General features: G+C 37.1%; 1 protein-coding gene and 1 long non-coding RNA gene across 3 annotated transcripts; both read right to left on the bottom strand.

The window, feature by feature from the left end:
• Positions 1-3,497: 3,497 nt before the first annotated feature.
• Positions 3,498-8,959, bottom strand: LOC141648422 (putative disease resistance protein RGA3). 2 transcript variants are annotated; one of them, XM_074457078.1, is made up of 4 exons: positions 8,787-8,959; positions 8,451-8,527; positions 4,093-6,907; positions 3,498-4,009 (listed from the first exon to the last, which is right to left on the bottom strand). In XM_074457078.1, the coding sequence occupies exons 3-4, from the start codon at positions 6,768-6,770 to the stop codon at positions 3,997-3,999; spliced, it is 2,691 nt and encodes an 896-aa protein (XP_074313179.1). In that variant the 5' UTR covers positions 6,771-6,907; positions 8,451-8,527; positions 8,787-8,959; the 3' UTR covers positions 3,498-3,996. The 2 variants fall into 2 exon arrangements, with proteins under 2 accessions (XP_074313179.1, XP_074313180.1); XM_074457079.1 differs by lacking the exons at positions 8,451-8,527; positions 8,787-8,959 and having other exon boundaries at positions 4,093-6,519; positions 6,609-6,765.
• Positions 8,960-18,273: 9,314 nt separating this feature from the next.
• On the bottom strand, positions 18,274-20,889 carry LOC141646453 (uncharacterized). Its single transcript, XR_012545560.1, has 3 exons — positions 20,559-20,889; positions 19,229-19,307; positions 18,274-18,493 (listed from the first exon to the last, which is right to left on the bottom strand). It is a non-coding gene; the product is annotated as an uncharacterized LOC141646453 (long non-coding RNA).
• Between the last annotated feature and the right edge of the window lie 1,152 nt (positions 20,890-22,041).

Raw genomic sequence — 22,041 nt, 5'->3', positions numbered from 1 at the left:
GAGACGAAACAAAAACGAAAGCGGAAATTAAACAAAAACATAAAGGAAACAAAGCGGAACACAGGGAAAAAAACGAAAGCCACCGCCTCCCTACCAACCCACAACACCGCTAGATCCAAGCACACGATCCAGAACCGGGTGTGGGTAAGAAAGGGGAGGAGGGTTAATCGAAAGAGAGGAGACGAGTCGCCGGAGAAAGGTCTTGAGAGACCCCATCCCCGGCGACATGGTAGGGGGTTGATGGGTGGCGGTGGGAGGAAGGAGGAAAACGGCGGCATCAAAGGGGGAGGATTTAGGGTTTTGTTTTTTAGAGAGAAGGGGCCGAGTTTGAGAGAAGGGGCCGAGTTTGTGCCTGGCTCTTGATCAATTTCATGTTTTAGTTAAGGTGATTGATTTTGTGATCATCGAGAGAATTCGGGTTTGATTTGCATTTTACGAAATAATGACTATGATGAGACGTTGTAAAAGTAGCTCAATCAATAACCAGACGTCCAAACCGGCTTGCTTGTAATGGAATAGTGCCGTCACATATGAGAATTTGTGATCAATAACAATGTAATTCATGATTTTTCTCACAACAAAAACAACAGAATAATAAGAATTTTAGGCACACAAGTACACCAGAATACATATATGCAGACAGATGAAAAGATAGACATAAACCATGTTTGAGGAATTCATTTCTTCGAGGTCGGGACAATTTAGTACTCCGTAACTTTTTTTTTATTTTTTTTTTTTTATTTTTTTTTTATTTTTTTTTTATTTTTTTTTGGCAACGGTAAAGAAAGTGTTTTACATTGTGGTGGTACGGCTCACTAAACCATACCTATAAACAACAACATAAAACACGAAGTAACTACTAATAACATAATCTAAAACAACAAGGTAAATGCATCGGCTGGCAATAATGTGTTGGTGGCGTACGACGGCAGTCAGGCCACAGACTTGCACTTCAAAAACATCCTTTACACTCTTCGATAGACGAGCAACGTTGCCAAAGGAAGACATCCATCTTTGTTTGTTTGGATTGATGAAGCTTCGGAGAAATACCTACAACAAAACCCAATGAAGAGTCTCGGAAATTCATCTCCTTGGCTGTGATAAACTTCCTCAGTAGACCAAAGATCCCCCATAATCTCGTCTTTACTCGTCTTAAACAGAACAGCTTTAAAGAAGTACCTACAACAAGACACAAAGAAGCGTCTTGGAGATTCATCTCCTTGGCTGTGATAAGCGTCATCAAGAAACCAACGAACCCCTTGACCCAACGAGGGAGAACAAAGTGCACTTACGCCCGAAGGACGTAGAAAGAAAAGGCGGAAAACAGACCATGAAAATCTGTCTCCAGAGGAGAACAAACTCCTACACTTTGGAACACCTCTCCCGCTGACCAGAATCTCGTGACCAAGACAAACGAGTAAAAAGGTGGGAAATAACTTAGATACCCACTTGAACTTTTCCCTTACCAAAACCCTCTTATAAAACCGCGGAGAGTTATGCTCAACACAAACCCGATGCAAAGTACCAGACGGCCTACTTAACCCGTGGATAAGGGGACATGACACCCCAAACCACAAGGAGTTTATTATTTGGAAAAACAGAAAAAAAGATAAAAAAGACTTAGACATCAGCTTGAGGTGGATTCCACCGCATCCGACTCGAACCAACAACACAGCCAAGAAAACCCGACATCACCATACCACACACATCTCAAGAAAGAAAACCCTACACCATGACCTCAGACACAAAGAATGACGGAAACAACGGACCCACCAAAACCAAGACCGATTAATCAGACATAGCTGACACAACGACACCAACGACAACACCCGACACCAAACCCAAAACTCCCCAGGACCATCGGCTCTACATGCAACTAGATCAGTCCAATGGAACTCACATAAAACCACAAAAAACTACAACACTTTTAAAGGGTTCACACTTCCTAAAGGGAGTCTCAATGATCCGATTAACCAAAAAGTAAAAACATACAGGGAATAAAACAAGGATAATTTTCCACAAGACTACCCAGCTGATGGGGCATATTCTGCACCGCTGACCAAGTCAACATATTGAGTAAGGTCAAAGATATCCACAGCAAGTCAACGACTTAGACGACCTAGCCGATGCGGCCCATCGGCCTGCCAACCTGGGTCCCGGCATGACAACCTGCCAGCCGGAACACATACCCGCGTACTCATATCCAAGACCCCTCGGCGGTGGGTCAACAGAGCCCGCCGGCCAGCCATAGGTCCCTCGGCCGAGGGGTAGATCAGTCTTTCCACTTGCTAGCCACTTGGCCACTTGGCCACTACGTGACAAAAGGTGAAGTCTATAAATACTCCTCAACCTTCATTGAGGAAAGGATCGAATCCAGAAATATACAACTTAACCTAAATACACTATTCATCTGGTATAATCTTCCTTATCTCTCTACAATATATTCCTAGCCAATTAGCATACAACTTATACATTTAAGTTCACTGACTTGGGCGTCGGAGTGAGTACGCTTGGCACAAAGCCAAGCCCTCAGTTCGTTCATTGTTGCAGGAGAGGCCGAGAGGAACGATTAAGACCAAGGGAGAATCCAACTCAAGACATCATTCAACAAGCCACGGGTGGTAACTATACATGCTCTGGAATTACACCCGGAACACCAGCAAACCTCCAAAAGAAAGACTCATAAAAGAATACACCTGCTACCTTAACAATCAAAGCAACTTAAAACGGAGTATTTTTTAATGATTAGAAAAAATACTCAACTTTTCATGGATTGCAGGAAAACATTTTACACCAAGACGACATAAAAAGGACGATTTCTACCAAGGGTGGAGGGAGGGGCGGAGGGAAGGGGGAGACACCCAAGGGTTGCATGCAGGGCTTTCGATGACAGGACGGAGAATCGGAGGACCGGAAAAGACACGAGACCAAACCAGGAAAGCAGCCGATAAGACCATCGGACGGTCAGCGCAGCACCGAACGCCGTCAAGGAGACAAGAGGCCAGATCATTGTGTAAGGGGATGAACACGGACTGAGATGCGATAAATCGCCGGAGATAGGCCTTGGAAAGACCCCATCTCCGGCGATTGGGTAGGGGAGACGGGGAAGGCGGTGTGTGGTCAGAGGAGGCGGTGGAGCAGGCGGGTCTGTATTTGGGGTTTTTTTGGGGAAATTAGAGAGAGAATTTTTTAGTCAGAGAAAGTAATTTGCCTAAGGAATGTCTAAGCAGTACTCCGTAACTTGAGTTTACTTAACATTGGTAATTCTTGCAGTCGAAAGCACCGATAGAGACAGATATATACAAGATTCGGGAAAAAGGTGTCCCGTTATCTTGTGCACTTCAGTCTTCCCCATGTTGCTATTTTCTCAACTTCAGTGTTCCTGAAACTAAACTTCCTGAGATTGCGGTGCGGCCTCAGTTTTTCCATCACAATTTGCGCATGTATAAATTTGGTATAAAGAGGAAAAGATATCACCACTTGGTTGAGATGTTCAGCGTGCTCGAAACAACTCCATCTCCAGTCATATCCCTATGCACCAATGAATTGTTTCCCAAACCAGATGGATATGCTACCCTTGAGGTTCACCACAAGGGCTTTGAGATCAATAAGTTGAGTAACACGTTGCATCCCGCAGGCACTCTCATCCTCGACCACAAACTCGGTCAATGTACGCATGTAACTCAACTTTAGATTCAGTGTCTGCAAATTATGCAACCTTACAACGGAATCTGGGAGTTTTTTCATTTTAGAGTAGATGAAGAAAATTGGAAAAGCGGATGTATATCGATTGCTACTGTGGCGGTGTGTAGAGGACAGGACAAATCGATTTAGGATACACAAGAAAATAATAAATCAAGCGGCACACCACAAACCAAAATGCATAATGCGAGAAAAATGAAAATTTAAAAGCAACCTCGTTCAAGAAATTGATTTCTTTGATATCTGGACAGTTTGGTACTCATGACTTAGGTTTGAATCGCGCCAGCATCAAAATCACCATTGTGGCCTTTACACCAAAAAAAATCTTTGATTAAAATAAATATCAGAAATAATAGAAGTAATTGAGATAGAGTATCTTGAGTTCATTACCGTTTATAGGGTTCGGGTGATATTTGCACTCCATCAGCAGTTGTTAGCGTCAATTCATCATCGTTTTGTACCCAGTATAGTTTCGGGCGGCTTAGACAGTGTGGAAATGATTTTAAGTTGATGCAATTCCTGATGGACAGTTTAGAAAGTTTAGGAAAGGAGGGTTGGCATTGATTATCACCGGTATCACCTGATTTCCACCATCTTGACAAGGAGGTAAGGAAATAAACTTCGAGAGATTCCAGGGAGGGGAAGAATGTGGTGTCCAATGATCCAACTTCTTCCATGTACTTTAACTTCTTCAACTTAATGAGAGAAAGAGATTTTAGATACGGCAGTTTACTAAACATTGGTACTTCTTGGAGTTGACAGCAATCAATAAGCTCTATATGGACAAGATGCGGGAAAAAGGTGCCCCAATTAACTCGTGCTCTTCCCCAGCTTGTTATTTTCTCACCGGCGTAGTTACTCAAACTGAACTTCCGGAGGTTGGGGTGCGGCTTCAGTTTTTCCATCACAACTTCCTCTGTTGCTATCATCTCTCTCTCTAAATATGTTGGTATCAGTGGAGAATAAAAATTTAGCTTCACTTCGTTGAGATGTTTAGCGTCCTCCAGACAGCTCCCTTCCCACTCGTATTCCTTTGTACTCTTCAATTCCTCCGTACTCTTCAAATCATAGAACCGGATGGATATGCGACACTTGAGGTTCATTGCAAGATCTTTCAGATCTCTTAGTTGTGCACCACGTTGTGTCCCTCTTGCACCCTCATCTTCAACTGCAAACTCGGTAAGTGTACGTATGCGACTCAACTTACTTATACCAACTGGCATGTAACGCAACTGGGAGCAAAAATCTATGTACAAGTGTGTGAGATTCACCAATTTGCTAAATTCTTTTGGCCACTCCTCCAAGAATTTGCAATGATTTATGTTCAGTGTCTGCAAATTATGCAACCTTACAATGGAATCTGGGAGTTTCTTCATTTTACTGTAGGCAAGGTTAAGATATCTTAAATGTAACAAATTACCAACTGTATCAGGCAGTCTAACATTGGTGCTTTGCAAGGCCAGTGCCCTTATGCACCCCCAATTCATTTTTAATGAAGAAGACAATTCCTCTCCAAGTTCAACCTGCCCGCTACTCCGAAACATCAGATATGAACGGATCTTACTCTTATTGTTAAAGTCGTCAGTATTTATAGGCCTACCGCATAATAGATGATGTAGACTGGATTTCGAATTGGGCATATTAGAATCTATTAATCTATAGACAAATAGATGGCGAATATTACCTTCCAAGTCGGGCGTACTAGAATTTGTTACACAAATCTCATTCCCTGATACACGTTGAGCAAGATCGTGCATAAGGTCATGTATTTTAAATGACTCCACATCACCATACTCATCCCTCTTAACATCCTGGAAGAAACATCTTTGTAGCAAAATTGAGAAGTGTTCTTCCCCTGCTGATTCAATACTCTGACCTTCCCGAAATGGCACAATGTATCCTTGTGCCTTCCAAAGGTCCGTTAACACTTCTTTGCTAATAACGTAATCCTTTGGAAATATTGCACAATAAGCAAAACAACTCTTCAAGGAAGGATCAAGATGATCATAACTTAACTTCAATACAGACATAATGTCATTCTCATCCTTGACAAATTCACTAAACTCGCTCATTAGAAATGTCTGCCATTTACCAATGGGTTGACCACGTAGAAGGCTACCTACCACCATTATAACGAGGGGAATATTGCAACATTTCTCAACTATCTCTTCGGCAATCTCGACAAAATCAGTGGATTTTGGCTCGTTTCCAAACACAGTCATTTCAAATAAATGTTGGGAATTATCGTTGGAGAGACCTTGCAATTCATGAATACCACCCCCTACGATTCCAGCCATCTTCATCGATCGTGTAGTTGCTATGATTCTACTCCTTCCATCAACCATCAAGAGGGTTTTTAAGGGCTCCAGTTCTAAGGTGCTCTCGCTCCATACATCATCTAAAACAAGCAAAACCTTTTTTTCTTCCACCTGACGTTGATATTCACCACGTAGATATTCAACTGATGAACTAGAATCACGCTTACAGTTCAATAACTCTAGTATCTTTACCAGAATATCTTTCAAATTAAGCGGAGCTCCTCCTTGATCAGAGACGCAAACCCACAACCTCAAGTCAAATTCAGATTTAATCCATTCCTCATCAAAAACAAGTTTAGCAAGAGTGGTTTTACCCACACCTCCCATCCCTACTATAGTAAGGAAATTAACAGGATTTGCATAATCTAGCAACTTACCTATAATTTCCCTAGCATCATCATCCCTCCCAACGACAGTACGTGCACATACGCCCAAATAAGAGAAGGTTTCCACCCTTTGCCTTTCTTGAGGTATGGTGTCGATGCTAATAGGCCCAAATCTGGAATGATTGTCAGCTATATGTTTCAACCTTGATTCTAGCTTTTTAACCTTTTTAGACTTTTTTGAAGACAGAAATAACTGACGTACCTTTTCGAAGATGTCGTCATCGTTGAAGAGCTTCTTTCGCTCAGCCTGAGTAACTAACTCGTCAAACAGATCGTCAGCATCGTAAACAACATCCTTGAGTTTGTCTATATAGTCGCGATCAATTTCGGAGAGCTCATCTTTTTTGGCCGCGTCAAGAAGCATGCTCTTGACGGTGGTAACAGTTCCCTTGAGTTTTTCGAGTCTATCGGCATAGACACAGCTCAAGAAGGCCCCTTTGAGGACTGGACTGTTAAGCGCCGTGAGAAGTGTATTTGTAACACCGAGTGCTATTATGACGCCTGCCATTTGGTTTTCAGAGAGAATATTTCTTTATTTGTTGTGATTTTTGTGTAAAACAAATGTGGATTTCAAGTTTGGTATGGAGAATGTTTGAGTGAGTAATAGCTGATCAGCAACCTCTACTCTCACAATTCATGATATAGATTCAATAAAATGCAATGTTTGTGAGAGTTGAACAAGGCGCGATTAGAATTAAAGAACTGTTGAGGTTATAAACAGTGAAAATGAAATCGTGGAGAACACGATTAGTAATTGGACAATGTCAGACATTACCAAGTATTATTAGCACCACTATACGCACGTATACTACTAGTATATAATGTAATAGTTTAAAAGAAAGATTCAAAGGAAAATGTCCTATTCTCACAAGGTCAGACATTACCAAGTATTACCAAGTATAAGAACCACTATACGAGTATATAATTGTATTCAAACACCCACACCCTATTTGTCCTCCCCTTCCCTTCCCTCCCTTTCTCTTCCCTCCTCCTCCCTCCCCTCCTTTTCCCTCCACTTTTGCTATCCAAACACACACCCTTAAGGTCTGGACTCTGGATATTGTAAATATTTCCAAACTCTGTAATCAGATTAATGTCCTAGTAAGTACGGAGTATGACATACAAAAATATTTTTATAAAAAGCAACTTGGTAAATGGTTTTGGACTTGGTAGAATCATGATATTGAGATTCATTCAACATTTCTTTTCAAATATGATATTTAGATTCGTTCAAAACTTCTTTAAGTTTTAAATATTAATACCAGACTGCAAATTACTGAAGACATTTAGATTCATTCAACATTCCTTTTCAAATATTAGTGGAAGATTGCAACAGGAGATTGCCTGGTATCTTCCCTTACAATTTTTTGTGCTTCCCAGAAACTCTCTACTCCCTCCGTCCTAATCATTTGTTTAATATTCATTAAAATACCTACCAGTAGTATAATTAGGGGCGGAGCTACGGTGTAGCAACTGCAGGTGAATAATACCTCACCTACCCCTTTCTTAGCATCATCCAAATGCTTCTCAATCGGTCGTATTATCATACACAATGTACCAAAAATACCTCATCATAATCTTCATAATCTACTTCATCACTTGTTTCATAATCTACTTCATCTATTATTGAATAATACCTCATCGTACCCCTTTCTTAAGTTTAAGACGGGTATATCCGTCTTAAGAGAGACTTATTGATGTTATTAACTTATTATCACATTTCAACAACACTCGATTCTTTCTCCAACAAAAATATTTTAATGATTCATTATAGTTTTCCTATTTCCTAAGCAATTAAAATTGGAAGTCCAAATCTTAACTCGGAAACAAAAACAACAAATATATAATATCAAAATCAAAAGCTTATCTCGACTACATAATCATGTGCAGCAATAACAATAACAAACCAACATGATTTGGGGTCGGCTAACATAAATCATAATCCAAAACACGTTTAGCATGAATCCACAATACGACTAAAATGATCAAACAAAAACAGTCTATAATCGCAAATCAGTAAATGCTTTTTAATAAAAATAAGAACCTGATTCAAAGTTGAGTACTTGGGCGACCGGCGCGCAATTTCAAGCCTCTTGAAGAACCATTCTCCATGAATTTATCCTGTATACATAATCAAGATTTTAAAATAAGGGACCGTAATTTTATCATACAAGTTATTAATGAAATAAGGTAAACTAAAACAGAATCGGAAATTTTAATTAAACAATTCAAATGTTTAAGTGAGGGGCAGACCGCCCCGCTAACCCCCTTAGTTCTGCCATTATATGTGAAGTGATATTTGTAATCACTAATCGAAATTGAAATTGAAATTTCACTTAAGTGATGTTTTAATCACTAATAATCAGAATTAACGCCTTACTGTTTTTGAGGAGAGTCCGGTAGCGCGTTGCAGCTGTTGATTGATCAAGACGTCTCGTTTCGGGGGTTGCATGGCCTCGCCGCATCCCTCTGTAGCTTAATTTGGTTGATCATCCAGAGAATTAGGGTTTGATTTGAATTAGCATGACTAATTGACACAATGGCTTAGGTTGTACTTCCTCTAAAAATAAAAATAAAAATAAAGGAAGTCTTCCTCTTTCAAAGAGGATGTCTAAATTGATCTCACTTGAGGACATTCTCTTAGATGAGAGAAGGTGCTAAGAGAAATAGAGGATGCATCATCCTCTTCAATGTGGATGAGAAAAAGGAACATACATCGGATGTACTACATTCAACTATTTTATTTTTTGAGCATATATGTATTTTTTTTGAGCTTATTGTCTCAAACTTTATTTGTTTTTGAGCATATGTATATTTCTTTGAGCATATTAAAGTTTATAAGTTAGATTTTAATAATTTTTCCGTCAAAACTCAAATTTAATTAAACTAATATGTAATATTTTTTAGTTTTATTGTAATTTTTTAGAGCTTAATTTTTAAGTGAATAAACTCAGAAACTTTATAGTAAGACTCAAAAACTTTAAAATAAAACTCAAAAACTTGATTAGAATACTCAAAAACTATAAAATTGAAGGTAATACAACAGATGTATAATTATCTTACTGAATGTGGATGCTCATAATCTTTCGCTCATTAAATTATGCTACTTTGAGGTCAGAGATTGATGTAGACTGTAGTATCGTATTATCCGGTCCCGATTTTCTCCTTTAGTTGAAAAGAAATGCCTCTTCGTTACTTTCGAATGGTACATATTAAATCTTGGGACGATCTATTGGTGACAATTATTTTATAAAAGTAATATTTTATTAAATTAAAAAAAAATATTAAAATAAATGTATTAAAGAGAAAATGGAGAAAATATATTGATGTCTTGTTATTAAGTGTGTATATATTATGTGTTCCATATCGTACGCGTTCACTTGTTGATGGTTTTATTCGCTTGCTTAATAGAATTAGTATAAATCCCGAGCAATAATGCATGTATTTATAAAGGTTTTACTTTTTAGTTTATTATTTATTCATTTCAAATTTATTCTTTAAATTTTCATATTTCAACTCATTGTATTTTAATATGAGAAAAAAATTAAAATGCAAACTAATAAAAAACTTGAGAACGTTATGAAATCTTTTTTTTTTAATCACAAAGTTAATGATTTCATTTTATAACTTTCTTAAATTTTCTTAATGAATATTTTTCACGAAATTAATAATATTCGTTTATTTTATTTTGATTAAAACACTATAAGTGTAATTTATAATTTAATGAAAAAAATCATGCTTAAAGATAATAGTTTAATGGGAAAATTTCACTTCTTTCCTTATATAAGTTGATGGAGTTTGGAGGGAAAACTTTTGAGAATTTTTATTCTCTTAATAGTAAAAAATAAAAGGGGGATAATCACAAGTTTTCACGAATGTTGTTGGTGTTGATTGTTTTGGATAAACACCTGTTTTGGAGGAAGTGAATCGATGGACTTCACCTATCTTGTTGGATAGTATTAAACGGGTTGAATATGGGTAGACCTGGTAAATGGGTTAAAAGAGTCGGGTTTGGGTTGAGCCTATTCTGGTATATAAAATATTATCGGTAGGGTCTTTTCGGGCCGGGACATCTCTATCAAGTCAACATTTAGTCAATCAAAGTTCGGACTAGGTCGGGTCTGGTTTGGGTCAATTCGGGTTTCGATCATATTCAGGTAAAACAAGTTAGGGATACTTTCAGATCTCGAATTATTGAATTGGGTCATTCGGATATGACCCGTTTTGTCGGGTCACTGATATGTCCATAAAATTAAAACCTAACCCAAACAACTCAGTCCCAGAGTCACTTGATTTTCATCCATCCTAGATCTCTCTCGATTTTCCTCTCGTTTTTTGATCAATTTCTTGCTCACAAATTCTCATCGAAGACGGGCTATCCGTTACAAACTGAAGACGGATATACCCCTCTCATAATATGCAAGTGGCATTATTCATGTGGTGCTCCATTTCCTCCCACTTGCCTTATTGAATGGGACCTCTGAGCCAAGTACCTTTGTATTGTCGGTATGTCGGGATGGTCCGCATGTCGCCGTATCATCGTCTCTATAAGACATCCATGAGTCTTTCGTGCTACATGTTGGGCGCTACCTTGGTAAGGTTTAGGGATCGACGTGACGGAAGAATGCTTAGAGAGCTTATGCTATACAAGTACGGACAGCACATCCCGAAGCTGCGTGTGGAGGAATTGTCGTTAGGATAGTAGTCGACCAGCTGCCAATGAGGAGCTGCGTGTTCCAAGAAGTTGTGGAGTGGGTATATGCGCATATATTGACAGGAGCTTGATCAGCTTTACTACCTTTCAGATATCTTGGCAATTATTATTTCACGGTTGCGATCGTGTGCAGACCTTGACGATTGCGATTGTCTTGGTGCCTCGAAGTGTATGGGACATGTCACTTAAATGGGACCTCTGAGACCATCCATTAGCAGTCTGTTCTTCCCCACGATTCTGGTTGTTAAACCAAGTCAATTTAGTTGTCCGGTCCTACTGAGCGCTAGGGGTGAGATGTAAACCTCCTAGAATCGGTATGATTGGCGGGATTGATGTTCACATTCGTACTTAAGGTGAGATGCAAGTCGTGAGTATACGTGTGACATTAGTAGTCACGTCCCGTGCTTATTTGTTAAGAAAACAAAGGTTTTTAAAAGAAATGACTACAGTTTTTACTCACATGATACATGTTAGACTTATCGATGAAATTATTATGTGGTGGATAATGTTACTGTATGATAAAGAAATATCAAGGTAACAATGTCACATGTTTGATGATTGAACTTGTCGTGCTCACATGTGCTTAACTTGTATTCACTTTCTATAAGTGTTATTGTATTACTAAAATGGTTTCTTAATATATTTGAGTAATATTGAGGTACCATTTGAATATCAAGAATGTTGTGATAAGAGAACCTATGTGATGTATGTTTTACGTGATTCTTATTTATGCATTCCATTTTCATTCGCATGCCTGCTTTTGAATGATTAAGGTGATGATAGGAGAATGGTTAGGTTATTGTCGCTCAGCGACTTTTGTTTAAATGTTTTTCAGGTACCAAGAACGAGTTAGGTGGAGACACCCTTAAAGGGCATTCTGGGTTATGAGAGGAGCTCTAAATGATGGTTTAAATTTGTATTGAAATCTCTCGACTAAATTATTTAGTCATGTATAAGTGATCCATGACGATCTGGATTCAATTTTTATAGCAATGACTTAGTTTTTTTCCGCTTTTATCCCTTAATTAAGTCTTTAAAAATCCGGGTTGTTCATGAAGTCACTCCCGCAAGCGACTCCACTCAGCCGAGGACGCACCTCGAGAACCACAGACAACAATCACAATCAGCTGTACAACAACAATCACCAACTACTATTTCAACACCGTATTAATCAACTACCACAACCGATCATCAACAATGACACTAATCCAATTATACATCAACAACAGATCCTCTAAACAATCAACAGTACTGAGTAGACGAACCTACCTTTAGAAACCGCAGCGATTCCGCGTCCGACCACAAGATAACAATCAACCATCAACACCACCTATAGCAACCATTACAACCATCTATTACTACTACCATAGCCATAACTGAAATCAAAGGAGACGATGATGATGAGGACAATATACCTATACAAAGCAATCCGGCGTAAAGACCGCTACCCGACTCAAGCATCCCATCCCTAAGGTGTAACCACTCTCAAAGGCCTCAAGGATAGGAACTATGGTGGAGGAGAAGTGGAATAACGACATTTAGGTTTTGGAAGAAAGGAGAAATGATTTGGGTTTCACGATTGTACGATTTATAATTTTCCGCTGCAAACCCGATACTCGATCGAGTAACCAACTTACTCGATCGAGTGGTGTCTACTCGATCGAGCTCCCAAGCTACTCGATCGAGTAACCTCAGCTAGATCGAGTAACACGCACACCAAGACACACATCATCACCAGTCAACACTCTTAAGGTTTCCGAAGATCAAGGTAGATGTCTAAGGTCAGTCAACGTCGGTCAACGGATCCCTAAAAGGACGGGTATTACAAATTTGATCCACCACACCCAATTTAATTCACTTGTCATCTAATAATTGACATCATCCTCTTTCCTTAGTCTTTCTGCTAAAATCAAAGCGAAACAAATGAGCGGGACTAGTGGTGGATATAGGGGCAAGCAAGGGCTCTCCCTCACTGGCGATCGGAAATTTTAAAGTCTTTAGTTACAATTTTTGAACTTTTTTGGAGTTTTTTTTAAACCGTTATTCATTTGCACCCGCTAAGATTTTTTACCCCCACCAGTGACAAGGACGAGGGGAATATGTGGATAAAACTTCTTGTAACCCTACTCATTTATTGTCATATTGTCATGTGTAGAATATGAAGAGTTTAGGATCCCGAAGTACCTAAGAGGGGGAGGGGGTGAATTAGGTACCTTTTAAAATTTTAACTTAACTTAATTGATTTAAGTTAGTTAAATGAAATGATATCTCAAATACCTAACACAACCTCTTTTAAATGGAGATTAAAAGAAGTGTCGTTGGTTATGATGAAGGCAACAGTGTAACGGACTGTAACTTGTTGTCTTTGTATAAACTGTAAACAACGGACCAACGTGACAAAGATAGTAGACTGTTGTGAAGATAATAAAAACGACAAACTAAGAAATGCAGCGGAAATAAATAAACGAAATAAGATCAACATAATCAGTTTTGAATTGGTTCGGCCTACACTCTATAGGCCTACGTCCAATCTACTTCTCATTAATAATTTGATAATGTAATTAACTCTAACTACAATTATTCTATTACAATGAGATCCCCACAATCTACTCCGATTGTGCTACTCAAGAAACTACTCCGTTTCTTTAAGCTCTATCTAGTTCTCAAATAGTTATAGGATCAAATATCTCTAAGTTGTTCACCTGAACAACTTAGAGATATTTGATCCTATAACTATTTGAGAACTAGATAGAGCTTAAAGAAACGGAGTAGTTTCTTGAGTAGCACAATGTGGGACAAATAACACGCGAAAAAGTACACCATCTTTTCTGCACCTATTTCGATATCCAACCCGGTTTAATAATGAAAAAATATTATACTATCTATTTATATTCGTACGTTTTTTCCATTTTTTGTCATAATTAAATATGTACAAATGATATGATTTAAATTACATTTTGTTTCTAAACACGACTTTTAAGATGTAATTGAAGGAGCAATCAAATGTATAAACAAATGCAAAATACTTTCTTTTTCTGGTGCGATTTTGATTATTGGTTAAAAATTACGATGTGTTTTAGTTACTCAAATATAATAAGTCATAATAATTACTTATATTTGAAAGTTAAAAATATTTAATTCTACTATTTATCAAACTAAAAAAGCTCATTATTGATTTGTTTCTTGATTCAAAATCTTTTTATGCAACACTTGATTGTATTATAATTCATAAATTTTCTATTTTATTGTCGAGATTATCATTATATGACATACGTTAATAACCAATTTATGTATATTTAGCATCCATTTTATTTTTTAATTATGATTTTGTCTTAAACAAAGTTATTATACTATCGATTGTCTTAAAATAAACATTATAATATCACTAATATAGTAATATATAATCATTTTTATAAATATCTACGTGATTAATATCTGTATAGTATTGTTGTAACTAAGGTTTGCCGCTAATGCAAACTCTCTAAGAACTCTCTAAGATAATTTAAGCGATTCAAAAGATTTTGGGTTAATACCCCTAAGTTTCAAATATGACTCATATTTATAATCATATGATACGTCATCTCATGATAATCTTCTAATGTGGGACAATTTAATTATTTATATGTAGTATATTTACCATACCTACATTATTTTTCAATGTAGGATAAACAATATACATAGAAATACACTATCTTTTTCGTACCTAATTCGACATCTAACCCAGTTTAATAATAATAAGAAAATACTATACTATTTATTAATATTCGCATAGTACATTTTTTTTTAACTTCCTATCGTAATTAAAATATGTGCAAATAATATGATACTATATTCTAATGCTGACTTTTATTTACCACGAATCTAATTATATAATTTTTCAAAAAAAAAATATATTACTTCAATTTGTTAAATGAGATGTATAAATTTTTATACAAAAATTATAAACATCACTTGGACATAATATAAAAAATATATATATCATATCGTGTAGATAATGATATAAACTCTTAAGAACTCTCCAAGACAATGCTTAAGATACTCAAAAGGTTTTGGGTTGGTATATAGTCTCTAAAGATATCTTCTATTTATAATCATATGATCATCCACCTTATGCTAAACTTTCGATGTGGGACAATTCTATTATTTATACATAATATATTCACCACACCAACATATTTTTCAATGTGGGATAAATAACATACTTAGAAATACACCATCTTTTTCGCACATAATTCGACATCTAACTCAGGTTAATAATAATGAGCAAATACTATACTCCCTCGATTCAAGACCAAATACAACATTCCTTTTTTTTTACACTATTCATGAACGAATAAAATCTTTATGATTCCTTGCAATACGTAAGACAAAATATGGTCATGTAGGATTTTATTTGCTTCACCTATAAAGTACAATAAGAATATCAAATTTTTAAATTTTTTATAATGTAAACTTAAAGATATTTACGTTATAATTTGTGTTTTGGCAAGTGTGTAAATGAAAATGTTGTATTTGGTCTTGAATGGAGGGAATACTATTTATTAATATTCGTACTTTTTTTTTTTACTAATAGTTTTTTGGCAAATGAAATGTATAAGTTTTTATAAAAAGGTTATAAACATCATTTGAATATAGTACATAATATAGAAAAAATATTAATATATCATACTGTGAAGATAATGATATAAACTCTTAAGAGCTCTCCAAAACAATACTGAAGAGACTCAAAAGGTTTTTGGTTGTTATATAGGTTCCAATGATGACTCTTATTTATAATCATAGGATCACCCACCTTATGTTAATCTTTCGATGTGGGACAATTCTATAATTTATACATATTATAATCGGACATATAACATAATAAAAGAAGTACACCATCTTTAATACTCGTGTGTGTAAATCATATGAAATCTATACTCTAATGAAAGCATTTTTTACCACGAATCTAATTATATTATCTTCATAATTTTTATAACAACATTTTTTTGCCAAATGAAATGTCAAAGTTTTTATATAAAAATTAGAAACTTCTCATGAATATAAAATAGGAAATATAGATATTATAATAATTAAAAGATTCTCCACTTTATTTTTTATGTGGAAAATATTATTTATAAAACTTTTCTAAATTAATTTTTGATGATGTGGACGCTCTAGAATCGCTCGAAAAAACTCTCTTTTATATATATATACTAGATACTAGATTTAATGCCCGGGCGATGCCCGGGCCAATTTGTAATATTAATATTATATGATTATGATGTAATAATACTCTATTGCCGCATTCTTGGACTTAATTTTACTGAACTGAATATATAGAAGCTGAACTGAACTTGTAGGAGCTTAACTTTTCTGAACTGTATTTATAAGAGTTGAATTAAACTTATAAGAGCTTAATTTATAAGAAAAAATGGGTAAAAAGGAGCTTAATCTCAATACAATTCCACTCTTATAAAATAATTCGAAATAAAATATAACTATACAATATATTCTATCGCCGGCCAAACTCTTACCCTTGTAGTAAGTTATAGGATATATGAATGTTAAATCGATTCGGACTTATCTATTTGGTTTAGAATAAACTTGTGGCATTAGGTACTTCTGTTTATGCTTTATTAATTACACTTATTGCCTATCCTAATAGGAGATAATAAGTTACTTGTTATGTAGGACTCTATCTCAGACGTAGGAAGATATTACTATTGTTATGTTATTATATACTCCCTCTATTTTTTTATATATGACTTTCTCACATTTCGAGACACACACTTCTCTCTTCAATATCTCTTAAATTATATGCTTAAATATAGTGATATGTATACTCATATGAAAGAGTTTTTCATAAATAATTTAATGGTATAATTTTTATAATTTTTTACCAAATATTTTTTTATAAATATTAAAGTCAAAGGCTCGCCTCGAAAAAGCAAAACGTCATATATTACAAAGTGGAGGGAGTAAAATATAAAATATACTCTTATAAACAATATCTTAAGTAGAATTTGTCTTATGATGATGGTTTAACAAAACACATGCTCCATTATATACAAAAATAACTCGTTTATTAGCAATAATAATGAATAATTTTTTGTTTATAAAAATATATGGTCTCACGTGTAAAAACGAATAATATATTCTTTTTGTCCTATTCATCTATGGGTTTTTCTTTTCATAAATATGTGAGAATTATTTTTAAACAAATCTTCCTCCCCGACCCATTGTAGGCCTTACTCAATGGATTCCCTCAAATCTGCCTTTCCCTGTTCGCGAGGTTACTCTTGATGGAATAAAATTGCAGTAACAATGTAAAAGGAAAAGAGATAACCGATTCGTAGTGACGTGGTATGAGAGCCACTGCCTTGAAAACTATATTTCCGGTACGACCGTGGTGGCGATCAGCAAATGACCGGTAGTTCCCCAAGGATTTACACTACTGCACTCAGACACGCCCACTCGAGACTGAGAGCATTGGAACGACAGAATTTTCTTTACCCGGAAATTATAGAGAGATTTAGAAAAGAAGAAGAGAGTATGTTGTGTGTTTTCTGGAGTGAAGAAGCAGGCCTTATATAGGAGAGTCGAGCAGGTGAGGAGCCAAAAAAATGATTCCCTATTAACTTCAGTCAAACGGAATTAAGAGCCATAAACGCAGAAGATTTAGCTCTTAATTGCAGATGATACGGTTTGACTATGCACCTGGACAGACTCCTATGAATGAACCTGGTCACTTCATCCTAGAACAAAAACACACGCGGCTCTGGCCCAAAAAGATAGGCACAGCCCGCCGCAGGCGATTGCCAAATCCCAAATCCCAAATCACGAATCCGGATCCGGGCCGGGCCGGGCTCGGGCACGCCCGCGCGCGTGTGCGAGCTGAATTAAGCACCTCGCAAAGCTTCCACAAAAGCCTCACATGACCCACTAGTGATATGGTAAGGAGTGTGGTCATATATAAACACAACAAACACTCTTTTCCTCACCAATGTGGGACAATTGGAAAAATATACTTGGCATAAAAACCCCTATTTTCAACAATCCCCCACTAGGGGCGCCTGAGATAAAGAAACAGAATTCCTGGGTAAAGGAAGGATTGGTGTAACACCCCGATTTATAAAAGAAGTCCTCATCAAGACATTCTCTAATAAAACGGACTGTTACCATCTCGGTTTCCCGAGGTAGTGAATAACAAATTAAACTCCAAGGCAATTATATAATATTTTAACTTAATTATTACAAACCTCTCTTCAACTCGATTACAAGAACTGACATAAATAAAAGTGAAAGTCTTCTAGGTGATGATCTAGCCACTAAGTCGTCTGATCCAATGTCTCACGCCCATCAAGCTCCCGTCCTATCTCTTAAACCTGTCAAGTCTGCTCCCCATAAAACGGATCATCACAGGTGTTCACGAATACACAGGGTCAACCACGAGGTTGAGTAGGGAAAACATAATAAGTACGACAACAAAATACATAACTCCATTTCCAATTCGTCACATACTCCACCTCTCCATATCACAGACCCTGAATAACTTCCACACCATCTCAATAACTTCCACACCGTATCAATAACTTCCACACCATATCAATAGCTTCCACACCATGTCACACCACGAATATCACAGGACCACTCGAATATCACGGACCCTCAATAATCTCTCGTTCCATATCACGGACCACGAATATCACATTTTCCACCCGAATATCACGGACCACTGAATAATCTCTGTTCCATATCACAGACCCTGAATAACCTCGACACCGTCTCATATCACCACATGATAGGGTATGCATAACATAACAAAATTAATCAACATTATAAATAATATCACATGCCGTTTACGAAGTGAAATATAAACCAAATCTCCTTATTCCCCGTCTCCAGTGCATATGAACGCCCAAGAGATTTAATGCAATGCAATATGTAAATAAGTCACTGAACTGATAAATCATAAAGTCATGCCAGTTACTCGATGTTGTGATATCTTACTCAATACGATCAAATCAGTCAATCACCTTTCCCAATATAAATGATAATATAAATCAACCACCACGAATTCAGCCAACAATTCAACAATAACGATAATAGGACAAGTGTATTTCCCCTACCTCAAGTGCCAGCAAATCCAATTAAGCAGTCCAGAATAAAGCAATGAATTTGATTATCGATCCTTCACGAATCCGTCACCTAAAACAATTATAATGTTTATAATTACTAACTACCAAATATAGACATCTCTCAAATAGAAGTCTTCCCGACATACAATCCCGACACCAACATATGCCCGGCTGATAATTAAAGTAACCCAATTAGTATTTGACCCAACTTCCCAAAATAGAAGTTATTAAAGTATAATTTCTTAAAATGGAAACCTTCCCGATATAGTAACTTTTCTCTTTTAACAAACCCGACTCAAAAACCCGACTTGAATTATTTAACCGGCTCGGGAATTAAATTGGATAAACTAATATGATAATTAAATGAATTATATGATTTATAATTACCCGAGTCAATTCCTTAACAACTTAAACAATCCCGTCTCAAAACCCGTCTCCAATCATTTAACTTTTATTAATTATTATTTTATTTTAGATACTCGGAATTTAAATCAATTGATAATTAAAGGATTAAACGGATTATTCGATTAAGAGAAACCCGAATTAATTATTTGAATAACTCAGCAATACCAACTCAACCCGTCTTTAATTATTTAAGTACTCGGAAGTTAATTCAATTAAGAATACGACCAACTACTAAATATAACGATTAAGTTATGAAAACCCGTCTTTAAATAACTCGGAGGTTCATTTAATTACTAAACACGATAATTTAAATAATCAAGACAACGAATCAAACCCGACTACACACACGCACACATTCGCTCTCACCCACACCCTTCGAACACCACCTGAGCCACCGCGACAACCACCAGCCGTGGTCCCCACTCTGCCCCAGCCACCAACGGCCACCCCCATTGGGGTCGACTGCCGCCGGCGGTCCAAACCCAGACCATCACTTGGCCTGGTTCACCACCACGCCGCCCCAAACACCCTATTTTCACGACTCACCACCACCGCCATTGTTACATAATACCTGCCAAATCCCCACCACCTTACTCGTCGTCAAACAGTGTACCCATACACAGTGGCGCCACCTCGTCGACCTCCCCCTAGTCGACGGTGGTGCCACCCCAAGGTTACTGTCCAAACTCGCCTGGAAAACTAATAACCAACCCGTTTTGAAAGTCTCAGTCGACAAAGCCTACCACCGCCATTTCCACCACCCACACTCACCCTAACCACCACTATATCACTCGCCACACACCCCACTACCCATATACCCCACTCACAACCACCATAAACACCTCCCCTAGTCACGAACTAACAACCAAAAGCCCGACAGGAATGGGAAAACAGAGGAGGAGGGGTGAACTCATACCTTTTCCGACATCATAACAGCCGCCAGGGTTGACCACGGCCGCCGACCACCGCCCTTAGGTCTTCCTAGTTGTGCCGTCATCACCCAGACACTCTCTCTCCCTCTCAAATTGCGTGAATGGCTGAGATCTTAGCCGAGGAAAGGAGGGAGGCGGGTTGAGGTGTGAGAAATGAGGGAGGCGGGTAGAGAGTGAGTACTATTAGGGTTTAGGGTTAATTAGGGTTAGGGTTAAATAGGGTTAGGGCTAAATGGGCTGGACGTGTATTGGGCCAGCTCAAATGGGCCGATGCTTAATTGTTCAGCTCACCTTTCGAACTTCTTTTAAACCCGTCTTAATTAACTTAGCTCGATAACTTAACATAATTTTCGACTAACGATTAACCCGACATAATTAATATTATAAAATGTATAATATTTAATATATAATAATATCCATGTAATTTATTATATAAAACCATTTAATTTATTATATAAAATACGGGGTATTACAGTCTTCCCCCCTTAAAATGAACTTCGTCCCGAAGTTCGCTCCCATACCCAAACCTCAAAATGGTATTGTATATCGTACTTACAAACGTCACGCATTTCCAACACTGTTAACACCCACTTTTGACACATCAATTAAACATCACAAAAACGAAATATTACATTCTGCCCTCCTAAAAATAAACTTCGTCCCGAAGTTTTAGCTCTTCTTTACTTAACCCAATTAACTACGACTAATAACTACCGGAGAACACAACTGTATAATAATTAAATACTCATCTGCGAACACCATCATCTTTTCATCTCAATTCCGATCTCAAACTCAACATAAACTCATTAACCATGGTCGCACTGGACCGCAAACATATCTCCCGTAATCATCACTCGGCTCATAGGCCACTCATAACTCATTACCAGCAGTTTAATCCCCCTCTCCTTTTACACATCAACCAATTTACAGAAGTAGGAACAACACATATGGAACTCAATTGTATAGGTACCCCACAACTAACATCGACTTGGTCAACTATAACCTACAAACAAGTGCAAATTAAGCATCAAGATTTTACAATCCTCCCCAACTAGAAACATGGTTACGTCCTCGTAACCCTCATTATTATAACAATGGTCTCAACTACTGCTAACAACTTAAAAAGGATAAAAGGTTCCCAACTCACGTTCCAGATAACTAGTTCTTACCAATGACAATCGATATATAATTCTTTCAAGGATGCTACCGTTACCAGTAAAATCATTAGTAATTATTCATCTCACCAATCATTGTAATTTCATACTTTAGAATATAAGGGATCAATCATCATAAGGAAAGAATTAGGGTCAACACTTTGGTAAATCGATCTTATTAAAATTTATACCCTAATAGGTCCAATCTAACTTTCCTTTACACAATTGTACAGATTCAGGTCAAGACACCGGATCACTGATAACAAATGAAGACAACCAGTTTCGCAGTACTTATCGTCCCAGAACTGTTTTC

This window comes from Silene latifolia, chromosome 3 (genome assembly GCF_048544455.1).
Source record: "Silene latifolia isolate original U9 population chromosome 3, ASM4854445v1, whole genome shotgun sequence".
In the NCBI taxonomy this organism is placed as follows: domain Eukaryota; kingdom Viridiplantae; phylum Streptophyta; class Magnoliopsida; order Caryophyllales; family Caryophyllaceae; genus Silene; species Silene latifolia.
Note: the sequence above shows the minus strand (reverse complement) of the source record. Positions and strands in the feature narration are given on the sequence as shown.

Coding starts and splice junctions, on each gene's coding strand:
- LOC141648422 (XM_074457078.1), bottom strand. CDS start 6,770: ATGCTTCTTGACGCGGCCAAAAAAGATGAGCTCTCCGAAATTGATCGC.